The sequence below is a fragment of the Rana temporaria genome, chromosome 13, assembly GCF_905171775.1.
Source record: "Rana temporaria chromosome 13, aRanTem1.1, whole genome shotgun sequence".
In the NCBI taxonomy this organism is placed as follows: Eukaryota; Metazoa; Chordata; class Amphibia; order Anura; family Ranidae; genus Rana; species Rana temporaria.
The window spans coordinates 101,622,740-101,641,349 of NC_053501.1; the positions used below are offsets into that span (position 1 = coordinate 101,622,740).

Sequence of the window (18,610 nt, forward strand, 5' to 3'; positions counted from 1 at the left end):
CACTGTCGTGTGACTGGTAGCCCCGGCCCCCACAGAGTTAGAATCACTCCCTAGGACACACTTCGCCTCTTCCTCGCCCCCCCCCCCCCTACAGGTTAACCCCTTCCTTGCCAGTGGCATTTACACAGTAATCAGTCCATTTTTATAGCACTGATCGATGTATAAATGCCAATGGTCCCAAAAATGTGTCCGATGTGTCCGCCATAATGTTGCAATCCCGATAAAAAAAAAAAAAAAAAAAAAAAACGCAGATCGCCGCCATTACTAGTAAAAAAAATAAAAAATAACGAAATGAAAATAATAAATAAATAAATCTATCACCTATTTTGTAGACGCTAAAAACTTTTGCGCAAACCAATCAATATACGCTTATTGCGATTTTTTCTTACCAAAAATATGAAGAAAACATATCGACCTAAACTGAGAAAAAAAAAATTGGGGATATTTATTATAGCAAAAAGTAAAAGATGTTTTTTTTCAAAATAGTCCTTTTTTTGTTTGTTTATAGGGCAAAAAAAATGAAAATAAAAAACGCAGAGATGATCAAATACCACCAAAAGAAAGCTTTATTGGTGGTAAAAAAGAGGACGTCAATTTTGTTTGGGAGCAGCATCGTCAGTTAAAGCGACGCAGTACCGTATCGCACTGGTCAGGAAGGGAGTAAATTCTTCCGGGGCTGAAGTGGTTAATACTATGAAAGGACTGTGAATATGTAAAAATGTTTTTCTGGGTGGAACTTCAACCACTTTAACCACTTAACCCCCAGACCATATTGCTGGTCAAAGACCAGAGTACTTTTTGCGATTCGGCACTGCGTCACTTTAACTAACAATTGCCCGGTCGTGCGACGTGGCTCCCAAACAAAATTGGCGTCCTTTTTTTCCCACAAATAGAGATTTATTTTGGTGGTATTTGATCACCTCTGCGGTTTTTAGTTTTTGCGCTATAAACAAAAATATAGCTACAATTTTGAAAAAAATGAATATTTTATACTTTTTGCCATTTTCCTCAGTTTAGGCCGATACATATTCTTCTACATATTTTTCGTAAAAAAAAAAAAAAAAAAATCGCAATAAGCGTTTATTGATTGGTTTGCGCAAAAGTTATAGCGTCTACAAAATAGGGGGTATTTTTATGGCATTTTTATTAATATTTTTTTTTTACTAGTAATGGCGGCGATCAGCGATTTTTTTCGGTACTGCGACATTATGGCGGACACTTCGGACACATTTTTGGGACCATTGGCATTTTTATAGCGATCAGCGCTATAAAAATGCATTGGATTACTATAAAAATGCCACTGGCAGTAAAGGGGTTAACACTAGGGGGCGGGGAAGGGGATAAGTATGTTCCCTGGGTGTGTTCTTACTGTGGGGGGGGGGGGGTGGCCTCACTAGGAGAAATGACTGATCTTCTGTTCATACATTGTATGAACAGAAGATCAGCATTTCTCTCCCTGACAGGACCGGGAGCTGTGTGTTTACACACACAGCTCCCGGTCCCCGCTCTTTAACGAGCGATCACGTGTGCCCTGCGGCGATCGTGCCCGCCGGGCACGGGGGTCGGGGGCGAGCGGGCGCGATCCTGGTTACCTGCGAGAGAGCTGACGTAGAGCTACGGGCTCTCACGCAGGAGAGCCAACCTGCCACCGTAGAATGATGGCGGCAGGTCGGCAAGTAGTTAAGAGTCGAAAAAAAAGGGAGCCCACCAGTGTGAGAGAGCTCCACTACTGTAAAATATCGGGCACACGTTGTTTTCAGTCCCTATGCACTGCTCTGCAGAGTAGCAGGCAATCAGGAATCCCCTACAGACCTTATAGGATTATACTCCTATATACAGACTGTGAGGGGCGGCGGGGAAACTGTGCAGGAACATTGTGAACTTCCCAATTTCACATCCTTCTGCTTTCCTATTAATTTTGGTATCTCGGGTTAGCTCTAAACAGGATGTATCCTATTGACAGCACTAATACAAAGTGTTACAGATCTGCCATGTGTTGCATCATGGCTGCTTATATAAAAGAGAATAGAACCATCATGGGGCAACTCCCCTCTGCCCGATCCACTTACCGTATTTATCGGCGTATACCGCGCACTATTTTGCCCTGAAAATCAAAGCAAAATCATGGGTGCGCGGTATACGCCGATACCCGCTTTCCCGCGCCGAGTTTGAATACTGCGCCGGCATATACCGAGCGCAGTACACTCGTGCATCTTCGGGCAGTTTCGGCGCCTCTCGCATTGACGTCCTGGACATACAGGACGTCACCACGAGAGTAGCCAAGCCTGCCCGGCGATACACGAGTGTACTGCGCTCGGTATATGTCGGCGCAGTATTCAAACTCGGCGCGGGAAACGAGCGGGGCGGACGCCGCAGAAGGACGCCGGACCCGACGAAGAGGACACCCGAAGCCGCAGACGGACCCGACGAGGCCGCCGATGGACGCCGCGGAAGACACCAAAACTGTAAGTACAAAAAAAACTTTTTTTCACAGGAATCCGGGTCAAGTTTAGGGGTGCGCGCTATACGCGGGAGCGCGCTATACCCCGGTAAATACGGTAATTTATGTACCCTAATAAGATGTTAGGTGCCATTCAAAGAGGGGTCATTCCCAACCCCATTTGCCTGACTCGTTGGGTTCTTCTCCACCAAAGGCTTCTAATATGTTCTTGTAATTCTTGTTGCAAAGCAGGGAGACGAAACAGAGAGAGATTTTTAGTAAAAAGCAGCACCTATTATACACAGTGTTAGGCACACAGTTAACCCTTTGATTACCCCTAGATATTACCCCCCTCCCAGCCAGTACAGTATTATGACTGATCACTGTACAGCGGAAACCTTGGTTTACAAGAGCTTTGAATAACGAGTAACTTTTTTTTTTTTAAATCGCGACTCAGTTTGCGAGTGTTGTTTTACAACACAAGCAGAATTCAAGCTAATGGGGTGTGCAGTACCGCATTTGGCCAGAGGTGTGTGGGCCCCTGGTGACGTTCAGAAATACTCGGAAATACTCAGTTCCCAAGTGTTTGAGTTCAGCCGAGCTGTCTCAGAGTATTTGAGGCTCTCCGGCGCCCCCCACCTCTGGCCACATGCGGTATTGCATGCCATAGAAGTCAATGTGGAACAAATTATCTTCATTTCCATTGACTTCTATGGGGAAACTCGCTTTGATATGCAAGTGCTTTGGATTACAAGCATTGTCCTGGAACGGATTATACTCGTAATCCAAGGTTCCACTGTATTAGTGTCACTAGCGATGTCGCTGTCTGTTAGTGACCCTCCCAGATAGCGTCAGTTAGCCAAATCATTTGGTGGAGGGGGGATTGTGGTGTGGGGTTGTTTTTCAGGGGTTGGGATTGGCCCCTTAGATCCGGTGAAGGGAACTCTTAAGGCGTCAGCATACCAAGACATTTTGGACAATTTCATGCTCCCAACTTTGTGAGAACAGTTTGGGGACGGCCCCTTCCTGTTCCAACATGACTGCGCACCAGTGCACAAAGCAAGGTCCATAAAGACATGGATGAGCGAGTTTGGGGTGGAGGAACTTGACTGTCCTGCACAGAGTTCTGACCTAAACCCGATAGAACATCTTTGGGATGAATTAGAGCGGAGACTGCGAGCCATGCCTTCTCGTCCAACATCAGTGCCCGACCTCACAAATGCTCCTCTGGAAGAATGGTCAAACATTCCCATAGACACTCCTAAACCTTGGGGAAAGCCTTCCCAGAAGAGTTGAAGCTGTTATAGCTGTAAAGGGCGGGCCAACTCAATATTGAACCCTACAGACTAAGGCCTGGTTCACACCTATGGATTTTTTTTTTAGCACATTTTCAGTTTTGTAGACACACACTACAGTGCATTCCACATTATTTCCTATGGGTCATGTTCACATCTGTGCATTTTATGGAAAGGGCCAGGGACTTTATTTCTGTTTTTTGGTTCCATAGAATGAAATCAATGAATAAAAAGCGTGTATTGAAAAACACACAAAACGCACCTGCATAAGTGTAAATCAGGCCTAAGACTGGGATGCCATTAAGTTCATGCGTTTGTAAAGGCAGGCCGCCGATCAGCTCTCCCTGTCAGCGCAAACCAAGGAATGTCATTTACTGGCACTTCGTTGTTCACGCGATGATCAGCTGTGATTGGTCACAGCTGATCACGTCATAAGAAGCCTCTGACAGAGGCTTCTTATCATGATCGGAAAAGCGGCGTGTCAGACTGACACCAGGGGCTCGTGCCGGCATGTTCTCCTGCTGGACGTCATAACGCCCAGTCAGGATAACAGAGCCACTTCCCGGATGTCAATATGCTATAGACTGGGCGGGAAGTGGTTAAAGTAGCACAGTACTAAATCTCGGGCGCCAGGTCGCCATGGCGACTAGAAATAGGGTCCTGGCGACTTGGCTTGGAAGGGGGGCAAAAAAAATAAAATATTTTTTTTTTTTTTGTGAGCTGGCGCCATCTGGTGGTGAGCCGTTGGTATTACAAGTTATTACCACCAGATGTGTAAGCTGGCGCCATCTGGTGGTGGCCGTTGGTATTACAAGTTAAGCATTAAAAGTAAACAGCAATTCTAATGTAATTTTTCACTATTTTCACTGCCATCTTCTTCCCTCTAATGAGAACCCCCAAACATTATATATATTTTTTATCCTAACACCCTAGAGAATAGAATGGTGATCGTTGCAATACTTTCTGTCACGCCGTATTTGCGCAGCAGTCTTACAAGCGCACATTTTTGGGAAAAAATTACACTTAAAAAAATAAGACAACAGTAAAGTTATCCCCATTTTTTTTTAATATTATGAAAGATAATGTTACGCCGAGTAAATTGATACCCAACATGTCACGCTTCAAAATTATGTCCGCTCGTGGAATGGCGACAAACTTTTACCCTTTAAAATCTCCATAGGCGACGTTTAAAAAAATCTACAGGTTGCATGTTTTGAGTTACAGAGGAGGTCTAGGGCTAGAATTATTGCTCTCGCTCTACCAATCGCGGCGATACCTCACATGTGTGGTTTGAACACCGTTTACATATGCGGGCGCTGCTCACGTATTTTTTGTTTTCGCTTCTGCGCGCAAGCTCGTCGGGACGGGGCGCGTTTTCTGGCTCCTAACTTTTTTAGCTGGCTCCTAGATTCCAAGCAAATTTGTCAACCCCTGCGATAAACGCTTATTGCGATTTTTTTTACCAAAAATAGGTAGAAGAATACGTATCGGCCTAAACTGAGGGAAAAAAAAAAATGTTTTATATATTTTTGGGGGATATTTATTATAGCAAACAGTAAAAAATATTGTTTTTTTTTTTAAATTGTCGCTCTATTTTTGTTAATAGCGCAAAAAATAAAAACCGCAGAGGTGATCAAATACCACCAAAAGAAAGCTCTATTTGTGGGGGAAAAAAGGACGCCAATTTTGTTTGGGAGCCACGTTGCACGACCGCGCAATTGTCAGTTAAAGCGACGCAGTGCTGAATCGTAAAAAACTGTCCGGGTCCTTTAGCTGCCCAAAGGTCCGGGTCTTAAGTGGTTAAACTATCCAGATACAACGGGTAATTATGGTATAGAAAGCCGAGGTTGTACGAGGACGTCAGCAGAACAACCCCCCCCCCCCCCCCCCCCAATATCACACTTCCTACATACGACGGGGACATCTTGCTTTCATTTCCCATCTCCCTTGTAAAGTCGGGATATCACAGCCCAGCACACTATAGTAAAAGCAGCTTAACAGGCCTGGAGGGTTCTCTACACTCTGTACACACAGCTGTGCTCACATTTTTCCATGCTGCTTGTTCGTTTTGTAGTCCCTCTTAACATCTACCAGCTGACACAATAAATCTGTGTTCTTCATAAAAAAAATAAGTTCCAACATCTCGTCTGCAAGAAAGGAATTTCTGGAGCTGAATTTATGGGAAAAGGTTTTATTGTAAAAGACATGACGTGATTCTTTACTGGCAACATCCTCCCAAACCGCTGTGTGCGTGTTCAGGGCAAACATCCAGCGCCACTTAGATGTAGACACAATGTACATGTTACCCAGTGGGATGGACACTGGACAAACAGCAAGGTCACCTTTTCTCTACACATCACAAACATTTTAAGCCAACTGCTTTATAAAAATAAAAAAAAGCTTTCGCCATTCTAGATGGATAAATGACAGGGGGAAAAAATCCTCCTCTCCAAAATGTAATGCTCCACATACATGGATGAGAAATGTTCAAGAGACCTTTGTCACACTAAACACTTCATGGCCGGGCAATTTTTTGCTATTTTTTTTTACTGTGTTACTTTAACTGCTGATTGCACATGTGACACTGTTCCCAAATAAAAATTATACCATTCTTTTTTTTTTCACACAAATAGAGCTTTCTTTCGGTGGCATTTGCTCTTCACTCAGTTATTTTTGTTATATAAGAAGTAATACGGAAAATTACTTTATTACTTTCTGCGAAAAAATATATCCAATAATTTTTTATATATATATATAATTTTTTTTATTGGATATATTTTATTGCGGAAAGTAATATATATATATATATATATATATATATATATATATAACTTGTATAACTATATATAACTTGTAATATATATATATATAATTACTTTCCGCAATAAAATATATCCAATAAAAAAAATTATATATAAAAAAATATTACTGTGTGTGTGATTATATATTACACACACACACACACACAAAAAGTAATACAAACATTTATATATATATATATATATATATATATATATATATATATATATATATATATATATATATATATATATATATATATATATATATATATATATATATATTACACACACACTATATATATTTTTTTTTTAAGGTTTTTTCTTTTATTACTTTCTGCAATAAAATATATAAAATAACAAATTATATATATAGTGTGTGTGTGTGTGTGTGTGTGTGTGTATATATATATATTTACACACACACACACACAAAAAATAACAAAAAAAAATATATAAAATATATATACCGTATTTATCGGCGTAAACCGCGCACCCACAAAATCGTGGGTGCGCGATATGCCGATCCCCGCTTTCCCGCGCCGAGTTTGAATACTGCGCCAGCATATACCGAGCGCAGTACACTCGTGTATAGTCGGGCAGGCTCGGCTCCTCTCGCGCTCACGTCCGAGTGTACTGCGCTCGGTATATGCCGGCGCAGTATTCAAACTCAGCGCGGGAAAGCGGGGAGGACGCAGCAGAAGAACGCCGGACCCGACGAAGAGGACACCCAAAGCCGCAGACGGACGCCGGACCCGACGAGGCCGCCGATGGATGCCGCGCAAGACACCAAAACTGTAAGTACTAAAATGTTTTTTTACAGGAATGTCGGGTGCACTTTAGGGGTGCGTGCTATACGCCGAATCGCGCAATACCCCGATAAATACAGTATATAATTTTTTTTTTCTTTCATTTAAGTTTTTTTCTTTCATTACTTTTTGAACTAAAAGATTCAATAAAAAATAAAAATAAATAAATAAATTAAAAAAACGACTTTCTTTAGAAATGTAGGCCAAAATGTATTCTGCTATGTCCCATATAAGAACCAGCATGCCTCTGGGAGTAATTGTAACTGCCAGCCTTGCAATGCCTCATGGGAAATGTAGTTCCACAACAGCTGGAGGGCCCCAGGTTGCCTACCCCTGCCCTAGGGAATAAAATGGTGGTTTTTGCCACTTTATCTCGCATGGTATTTGCGCAGTAATTTTTCCAAAAGTTTCATGCATTAATAAAAAAATCAGTAAAGTTAGCCTAATTTTGTTACGCCGAGTAAATAGATACTCAACATGTCAGGCTTTAAAATTGCGCACACTCGTAGAATGGCGACAAACTTCGATACTTAAAAATACCCATACGCTTTAAGAAAACTTTTTCAGGTTACCAGTTTAGAGTTACAGAGGAGGTCTAGTGCTAGAATTATTGCTCTCGCTCCAACGTTCACAGCGATACCTCACATGTGTGGTTTGAACGTTGTTTACATATGTGGGCGCGACCTACGTATGCATTTGCTTCTGCGCGCGAGCACAGCGGGGACGGGGGTATTTTAACCACTTCCCGTCTGGTCAACAGCATATTGACGTCCGGGAAGTGGTTCTCTTATCCTAACTGGGCGTCATATGACATCCAGCAGGATAACATGGGGGCACACGGCAATCGCAGCGTGTCAGTCTGACATCCCGCACCTCCGATCGTGATAAAAAGCCTGTCAGAGGCTTCTTACCACGTGATCAGCTGTGACCAATCACAGCGGATCATCGCGTGAACCAGGAAAATGCCGGTAAACGGCATTCCTCGGTTCGCGCTGACTGGGAGAGCCGATCAGCGGCTCTCCCTGTCAGGGGGGGGGGGGGATTAGGAAGTGAGGCATGAGAAGAACAGGAAGTGAGGATTTCTCAGAAGAAAGAAGGACATTTAAAAGCAAAATGGAAGGATGAGGTAAGTGAAGGAGGACTGCACTAAGGTAAAGGAAGCTTTTTAGGAAAAACATTTTTTACCTTTACAACCCCTTTAAGCTCTATGTGGGGGAGGGCGGGACCCAGCAGCTAGATTACACCAGCCGATGATTGGGCTGCTTTAGAAAGGGGCGGGGCCACATAGCGGCCCGCCCAGATAACATCCTATTGGTTGGTGTAATTTAGCTGCTGGGTCCCTCCCACCCCCAACATCGATCTGACAGCTCCTCTCTCTCTCTCTCCTCTGTTACTTGTCACTTTCACACACTCAGCGCGACGCTTGACGCTGCCAGAGCCGCTGAGTGTGGAGAAGGAGGAGCAGCGGCGGTCAGTGTAAAATATCGGCCTAATTTTGATAATAAATCCGCCAATGCCAATTCATCAAAAATGGCCAAATATCAGCCGATATATCGATCAACCTCTATCAAATACCACCAAAAGAAAGCTCTATTTGTGGGAAGTAAATGATAAAAATGGAGTTTGGGTGCAGTGTTGCATGACCGCGCAATTGTCATTCAAAGTGTGACAGCGCTGAAAGCTGTAAATTGTCCTGGGCATGAAGGGGCGCAAGTGCCCAGTATTGAAATAGTTTTCTATTTTGACACTTTTATTCCTATTACAAGAAATGTAAACATTCCCTTAATAGGAATAGTGTGCGACAGGTCCTCTTTACAGTGAGATATGGGGGGGGGGGGGGGTCAATAAGTCCCAACATCTCACTTCTAGGCTGGGAAGCCTGAAATTAAAATAAAAAAACTATCTCAGCTTCCCAGCTGAGGCGGCGCCATTTTTTTAAATTGCAGAGGGTGGGCGTGACGTCATAATAACATTGTGGCAGGCCTCCGAAAGATCATAGAGACTTCCGGGGACCATCTAGCTTGCTGAATTTTCTATGGTAAACTTCCGGCATGGACCGATTCCTTCTCCTCCTCGTACGGGAAACCCCGGAGACGCACAGGAGAGCGGCGGGGGAGACGTCCCCTCCTGCTGCGTGTAAGAACAAACGATCAACCAGCTGAACAGTTGCCATGATTGTTCTTGCGGTGCAGGGAATCCCCGGGTCTAAAAGAAGATACAGAGGAACCTCGGTTTAGGAGTAACGAGCGTTTAGAATGACGAGCAACTTTCTTTTACAAATCCTGACTCAGTTTGCCAGTGTGGTCTCGCCAAATGAGCAGAATTTCCAGCTAATGGGATGTGCAGTAGAGGTCAACCGATATGGGTTTTTCTCTGGCCGATGCCGATATTTAGAAATCAGGCCGGCCAATATACGACGCCGATTTTTGCGGTCGATATTTTAGGCCGCAAAAAAAAAAAAAAAAAAAAATTGGCACTGGCTCGTGGCACTTACAGGTGACACTGGCAAGTGGCACTGATTGGCACTGGATGACACTAATTGGCACTGGAAGATGGCACTAGCAGATGGCACTGATTGGCAGGTGGCACTGATTGGCACTAGTTAGCATTGGCAAATGGCACTGGCAGGTGGCACTAACAGGTGACACTGGCAAGTGGCACTGGTTGGCACTGATTGGCAGGCGGCACTAATTGGCACTGGCAGGTGGCACTGGATGGCAATAGTTAGTACTGGCAGATGGCACTGGTTGGCATTGGCAGGTGGCACTGGATGGTGGCACTGATGCAAAAAAATAAATAAAAGTCACACTCCCCCCCCCCCCCACACCAACTATAGTCCTCTCCCTCAATATAGTCACCCCCACCTCACTACAGACCCCCCTCAGTTACATACCCCCCAGTAGTACACCCCCCCTCAGTGCAGACACAAGCCCCCCTGCCTCAGTGCAGACACAAGCCCCCTCCTTCAGTGCAGACACAAGCCTCCCTCCCCTCAGTGCAGAAACAAGCCCCCCCCCTCAGTGAAGACACAAGCCCCCCCCTCAGTGAAGAAACAAGCCCCCCCCCCTCAGTGAAGACACAAGCCCCCCCCCTCAGTGAAGACACAAGCCCCCCCCCCCTCCTCAGTGCAGACACAAGCCCCCCCCCCCCCCTCAGTGCAACTCCCAGTCCACCTTACAGACCTCGGACAGCCTTGTGTGTGTCCCTCGAGCGCGGGCTCCTCCTCCTCTGTGGGTGTAAACAGAGAGGAGGGCCGCTGCCGGGTGTACCAAGATGGCCACGGCTCTGGAGCTAGGCCGAAGCCACGGCCTTTCCTAATGTTACGGCCGCGGCGGCAATTCGCGGCCGATCCGAAAGGGGTGACACGTTCGGATCACGGCTCAACGGTGATCCGTTTCACCACTAGCGGGCAGGTAAAATATCTGCCTAATTTGGATAAAAAAAAAAAAAATGGGACGATTTCTCCAAAATGACCGAATATCGGCCGATATATCGGTCAACCTCTAACGGCAGTACTGCATTTAGCCAGCGGTGCGGGGGCGCCGGTGACACTTGGAACGGCTCGGAGCCGTTCGGAAATACCCGGAAACACCCCGTTCCCAAGTGTTTCCGAGCCTGAGATCAGTTTCCGAGCTTGTCCGAGTATTTCCAAGGCTCTCCGGCGCCCCCCCACCTCTGGCCACATGCGGTATTGCATGCCATAGAAGTCAATGTGGAACAAATTATCTTTGTTTCCATTGACTTCTATGGGGAAACTCGCTTTGATATGCGAGTGCTTTGGATTACAAGCATTCTCCTGGAACGGATTATGCTTGTAATCCAAGGTTCCACTGTATTTGAATGATGCCTGTAGCTGCACCCATCATTCAGATATCCCTACTCAAAGTCGACCTCGTTGGGCAGGAAGTGGTCCGGGCAAATTTTGACACTTCTCTCATACATGTACAATTCTCAATTTTTTTTTTGCAAGAAAATGATTTAAACCCCTCAAGTGTGTGTGTGTGTGTGTGTGTGTGTGTGTTGCACAATTAGTCGTTAAAAAATCATGATCTCGATTCAACCCCCCCTGACGATCTCCAATGCAGACTTTGCCAATTCTTTTTTATAAGTGGAGAGACTTTATCTGCTCACTCAGCTGTCAAAAAGAAAATGTGGGCAGTCTGCCGAGTTCTTAACAGGAAACATTGTAGCTTCCTTCTTGTATCAAAGGGATACATTTTTGTGTGTAAAGAAAATATCCAGGCAGTCTGCCAAGTTTGTAACAACATGAAACATTGTAACTAATGCTTCCTTCTTAGATCAAACTTCTGTGTAAATGCAGGAAGTTTAACCACTTAAAGTCCAAGGGGCAGATCCACAAAGATCTGCCCCGGCGCAGCGTATCTGAGATACGCTACGCCGCCGTAACGTACTTTTTTTGTTTTGAATCCTGGAAGAATTTGCGCCGTAAGTTACGGCGGCGTAGTGCATCTCTCGTGGCGTAACAGCGCCTAATTCAAATCGGCGAGTAGGGGGGCGCGTTTCATTTAAATGAAGCGCGTCCCCGCGCCGAACGAACTGCGCATGCGCCGTCCCTAAATTTCCCGCCGTGCATTGCGCTAAATGATGTCGCAAGGACGTCATTGTTTACGTCCATCCCGATATACGGACGACTTACGCAAACGAAAAAAAAAATTCAAATTAAACGCGGGAACGACGGCCATACTTAACATAGCAGGTCTAACTATACGCCACCAAACAGAAGCTTTGACTATACGCCGGAAAAAGCAGACTAGAGACGACGTAAAAGAATGCGACGGACGCTCGTACGTTCGTGGATCATCGGAAATAGCCAATTTGCTTACTCGACGCGGATTACGACAGGAACGCCACCCAGCGGACGCCGAAGAATTGCATCTTAAATCCGAAGGTGTACGAAGATGCACGCCTGTCGGATCTAACCCAGATGCCGTCGTATCTTGTTTTGAGGATTCAAAACAAAGATACGACGCAGGAAATTTGAAAGTACGCCGGCGTACTCGCTTTGTGGATCTGCCCCCAAATATTTTTCTGACACTTGTTTATTAAGACCCCTTTCACACTGGGGGCGGTTTGCAGGCGCTATTGCGCCAAAAATAGCAGCTGAAAACCGACCCTAAACAGCGGCTGCCGTTTCTCCAGTGTGAAAACCCAAGGGCTCTCACACTGGAGCGGTGCGCTAGCAGGACGGGAAAAAAGTCCCGCTAACCGTATCTTTGGAGCAGTGAGAGGAGCCGCGTGTTCACTTCTCCCCCACCGCTCCTTCCCATTGAAAGCAATGGGAAGCCGCAGCTATACCGCCGGCAATGCGCCTCTGCAGAGGCGATTTGTGGTGGTTTTTAACCCTTTTTCGTGTTAAAATCCGAATACCGCTGTGAAATTAGCGGTAAATTGCCGCTAAAAATAGTGGCTCTTTACTGCCACTACCCCAGTGTGAAAGGGGCCTAAGTTAAAATCGATATTTTTTGCTAGAAAATTACTTGGAACCCCCAAACATTATCTATATTTTAGCAGAGACCCTAGGGAATAAAATGGCAATTGCTGCAATATTTTATGTCGCACTGTATATGCCCAGCGGTCTTTCAAATGTAATTTTTAAGGAAAAAATACACTTCAATGAATAATTAAGAACAAAAAAAAACGAAACCATTTAGCCCAATTTTTTTTGTTTTAATGTGAAAGATGATATTATAGAGAGAATCGTGATCTATCCTCTACGCAAAAAAACGTGATTCTCATTTTAGCCAGAATCGTGCAGCGCTCTAATATATATATATATATAAAACACATACATACACACATATATATATATTTTTTTTGTTAAGCAGAGACCCTAGAGAATAAAATTGTGGGTGTTGTCATTTTTTTTTAAAGCTTGCACAGTATTTGCACATGGGTTTACCAAGCACGATTTTCTTTTTCATTGGTGCGGTTTTCTGCCAAAAATTTTTTTAAATAAATCCGAAGAGCAAAACTAGGCATGCTCAGAAATGAAGGGACACATACAAAACAATTCATCACATGACGTCACTTGTGACGCTGAATTCTGTCGTCAGAGAATTGTTTGAGGGCGGGTTCCCTCTTCACTTACCATTTGAGACCAGCAATCCAACAAAAAACTGACGAACATTCGTCCAATAATCTGAGCGTGTGTACGAGGCTTAAGCCCCCATTCACACCTAGGCGTTTTGTCGCCTGTAGTGTGACGCCGCGGCAGCCCCGAGACGCCAGAGGGATGATTTAACATTGCCCTCTATGGAGATGGTTCACATCTCCACACCGAACGCCGTACGCCTGAAAAAAAGTCCCGGACCTTTTTTTCAGGCGGCGTTCGGCATAGGAGATGTGAACCATCTCCATAGAGGGGGTCAAGGCTGCATTCACAATCGCAGCGTTTTGTCGCCGCAAATCGCGGTACAAAGGCTGCAATTTGTCGCCGCAATTCGCGGGACAAAACGCCGCGATTTTGTACGCCTAGGTGTGAATGCAGCCTTAGTGTTACATAGGAGGTCTGGTGATAGAATTATTGCTCTCATGTGACACAACCAATGGAAAACCTGGGAGGACGTCCCTCATTCTGCCAGGCACTGTCCCCATCTGCCTGCAAACAACATACTGCTGACCCCAACGTGGCTCAAAATACTCCAGACCTCTCAACTCCACTCGGCATTACTCCTGACCCCTGAATGCTGCATTACCACTGACCCCTGCATTACCCCTGACCCTGGCATTACTCCTGACCCCTGAACGCTGCATTACCACTGACCCCTGCATTACCCCTGACCCTGGCATTACTCCTGACCCCTGAACGCTGCATTACCACTGACCCCTGCATTACCCCTGACCCTGGCATTACTCCTGACCCCTGAACGCTGCATTACCACTGACCCCTGCATTACCCCTGACCCTGGCATTACTCCTGACCCCCGAATGCTGCATTACCCCCTGACCCTGGCATTACCCCTGAACTCTGCATTACCCCTGACCCTGGCATTACTCCTGACCCCTAAACGCTGTATTACCACTGACCCCTGCATTACCCCTGACCCTGGCATTACTCCTGACCCCCGAATGCTGCATTACCCCCTGACCCTGGCATTACTCCTGACCCCTGAACGCTGCATTACCACTGACCCCTGCATTACCCCTGACCCTGGCATTACTCCTGACCCCTGAATGCTGCATTACCCCCTGACCCTGGCATTACCCCTGAACTCTGCATTACCCCTGACCCTGGCATTACTCCTGACCCCTGAACGCTGCATTACCACTGACCCCTGAACGCTGCATGACCACTGACCCCTGCATTACCCCTGACCCTGGCATTACTCCTGACCCCTGAACTCTGCATTACCCCCTGACCCTGGAATTACCCCTGACCCCTGAACTCTGCATTACCCCTGACCCTGGCATTACTCCTGACCCCTGAACTCTGCATTACCCCCTGACCCTGGAATTACCCCTGACCCCTGAACTCTGCATTACCCCTGACCCTGGCATTACTCCTGACCCCTGAACTCGCCAATACGCCTGACCTCCGCATTGCTCCTGAACTTGTCATTAGCCCTGACCTCCGCATTATCCCTGACAATACTCCTGACCTCATCATTACCCCTGACTAGGAACCCCCAAACATTATCTATATTTTAGCAGAGACCCTAGGGAATAAAACGGCAATTGCTGCAATATTTTATGTCGCACTGTATATGCCCAGCGGTCTTTCAAATGAAATTTTTAAGGAAAAAATACACTTCAATGAATAATTAAGAAAAAAAAAAAAACATTTAGCCCAATTTTTTTTTTGTTTTAATGTGAAAGATATTACACAGCGAGAATCGTGATCTATCCTCTATGCAAAAAAATGTGATTCTCATTTTACCCAGAATCGTGCAGCGCTCTAATATATATATATATATATATATATAAACACACATACATAATACATATATATATACACACACACACAGCTCCAGCACCCACACACACTATACACAGCTGCAACACCACCACCACCACCCCCCCCCCCCCCACACACACACACACACACACACACACACACAATACACAGCTCAAGCACCCCCTCACACACACAGCTCCAACACCCCCCCCCCCCACACACACACAATACACAGCTCAAGCACCCCCCCCCCCCCCACACACACACACACACACACACACACACACACTATACAAAGCTCCAACACCCCCCCCCCCCCCCACATACACACTATACACAGCTCAAGCACCCCCCACACACACACACACACTATACAAAGCTCCAACACCCCACCCCCCACACACACACACACACACACAATACACAGCTCAAGCCCCCCCCCCACACACACACACAGCTCAAGCACCCCACGCCCCCCCACACACACACTATACAAAGCTCCAACACCCCCCCCCACACACACACTATACACAGCTCCAACACCCCCCCCCCCCCCACAGCTCCAACACACCCACTATACACAGCTCCAGCACCCCACCCCCCCCACCCCAACACACACACACACACACTATACACAGCTCCAGCACCCCCCCACTCTATACACAGCTCCAGCACCCCCCACACACACTGTACGCACCCCCCTGACACATTGTACACAGCTCCAGCACCCCACCCCCCTCACACACTGTACACAACACAGCTCCAGCACCCCCCTCACACATTGTACACAGCTCCAGCCCCCCCCCCCCTCTCACATACTGTACACAACACAGCTCCAGCACCCCCCTCACATACTGTACACAGCTCCAGCACCCCCCTCACATACTGTACACAGCTCCAGCACCCCCTCACACACTGTACACAGCTCCAGCACCCACCCCTCACACACTGTACACAGCTCCAGCACCCACCCCCCCCCTCACACACAACACAGCTCCAGCACCCCTCCACACACTGTACACAACACAGCTCCAGCACCCCCCCCCCCCCACATACTGTACACAGCTCCAGCACCCCCCCCCCCCACATACTGTACACAGCTCCAGCACCCCCCCTCACACACTGTACACAGCTCCAGCACCCCCCCCCCTCACATACTGTACACAGCTCCAGCACCCCCCCCCCCTCACATACTGTACACAGCTCCAGCACCCCCCCTCACACACTGTACACAGCTCCAGCACCCCCCCCCCCCTCACACACACACACACACACACACACAACACAGCTCCAGCACCCCCCCTCACATACTGTACACAGCTCCAGCACCCCCCTCACACACTGTAAACAGCTCCCCCCCTCACACAGCTCCACCCCCCCCCCCCCTCACACACTGTACACAGCTCCAGCCCCCCCCCCCCCCTCACACACTGTAAACAGCTCCCCCCCTCACACAGCTCCAGCACCCCCCCCCCCTCACATACTGTACACAGCTCCAGCACCCCCCCTCACACACTGTACACAGCTCCAGCACCCCCCCCCCTCACACACTGTACACAGCTCCAGCACCCCCCTCACACACTGTACACAGCTCCAGCACCCCCCTCACACACTGTACACAGCTCCAGCACCCCCCCTCACATACTGTACACAGCTCCAGCACCCCCCTCACATACTGTACACAGCTCCAGCACCCCCCCTCACATACTGTACACAGCTCCAGCACCCCCCCTCACACACTGTACACAGCTCCAGCACCCCCCCTCACACACTGTACACAGCTCCAGCACCCCCCCTCACATACTGTACACAGCTCCAGCACCCCCCTCACACACTGTACACAGCTCCAGCACCCCCCCTCACACACTGTACACAGCTCCAGCACCCCCCCTCACATACTGTACACAGCTCCAGCACCCCCCTCACACACTGTACACAGCTCCAGCACCCCCCCCCCCCCTCACACACTGTACACAGCTCCAGCACCCCCCTCACACACTGTACACAGCTCCAGCACCCCCCTCACACACTGTACACAGCTCCAGCACCCCCCTCACACACTGTACACAGCTCCAGCACCCCCCTCACACACTGTACACAGCTCCAGCACCCCCTCACATACTGTACACAGCTCCAGCACCCCCCTCACACACTGTACACAGCTCCAGCACCCCCCCTCACATACTGTACACAGCTCCAGTACCCCCCGGCCCTCACCTTGATGTGCAGCAGCGGCCATCCCGCCTCCTTTATCCTCCCGACCTTTCCGCTCCGCCCTCCGGGTGCCCGGTAACAAGATGGCGGACACGATCCTATTCTCCGCTTCTTTTTTTTTCCCCCAAAACTAAACGGGGGGATATGGCTCGTACAGCGCAACCTACCCCGCCAAGGCTGAGGCGTGGCCTGCTCACATGACCGGCACCACTTCTGTCCAATCAGCGCTGGTAGTGGGTACCAAGCACCGCCCAGGGGTGACAGGGTGCGGCTTAGCAGGTTAGGCGAGTTCCTGACGAGAACGGTGGTTGCGTAAGAAGAGAAGCGATTGGAGGGGAGGAAAATAATGTTTCGTGATTCGCTGGCGGGGACGGAGTTGCGGATTGGGTGGTAGGTAACAGGGAGGGGAGGGGTTGTGTGTAGTGCTTAGTGCGGGGGTGTACCAAGATGGCCGTGACGGAACGTCTTTTCCGGTACAAGTTTTGACGGGTCGCCTAATCTGACACAATACATCATGCGCAGGCTTCTTAGTTGGAGATTTTGATAAGTTGGAAAAAATGACAGAACACCACCAGTAAGGGAGGGAGCTGAGAGTTTATTATGGAGTTGTAATAATGAGGCCTGTCCAGTGGCCAGTACAAGGTGATTTCTGTATATAGGTGAGTGTGTGTTATACATAAATACATTGTACAGGGCTTCACTAAATTGCCCTAAATCTAGGACACTCCCCCCCCTTCCTGCCCAGACCAATGTTCAGCTGTCAGCGCTGTCACACTTTGAACGACAATTGCGCCGTCATACAACGCTGTATGAAATAGTTTTTTCCCCACAAATAGAGCTTTATTTTGTCTAAATACATGAAAAAAGATCAAAAATGTAAATAAATAAATAAATAAACCTTTTTTAACCACTTAAGGACCTTGGGGCAGATCCACAGACAGAGTACGCCGGCGTATCTACTGATACGCCGGCGTACTTTCAAATTTCCCGCGTCTTATCTTTAGTTTGAATCCTCAAACCAAGATACGCGGGCTTCTGGGTTCGATCCGACAGGCGTACGGCTTCGTACGCCTTCGGTTCGTAGGTGCAATACTTCGGCGCCCGCTGGGTGGAGTTCGCGTCGTTTTCCGCGTCGGGTA

The 18,610-nt window shown here is 47.4% G+C and overlaps 1 protein-coding gene across 1 annotated transcript in view; it reads right to left on the minus strand.

The window, feature by feature from the left end:
• ARNT (aryl hydrocarbon receptor nuclear translocator) overlaps window positions 1-17,711 on the minus strand; it is a 127,481-nt gene extending 109,770 nt beyond the window's left edge. The window contains exon 1 of the mRNA XM_040332902.1: window positions 17,475-17,711. Within this exon, the coding sequence (XP_040188836.1) occupies window positions 17,475-17,496 (22 nt within the window). The 5' untranslated portion in view covers window positions 17,497-17,711. The remainder of the gene's footprint in view (window positions 1-17,474) is intronic.
• Window positions 17,712-18,610: the final 899 nt, after the last annotated feature.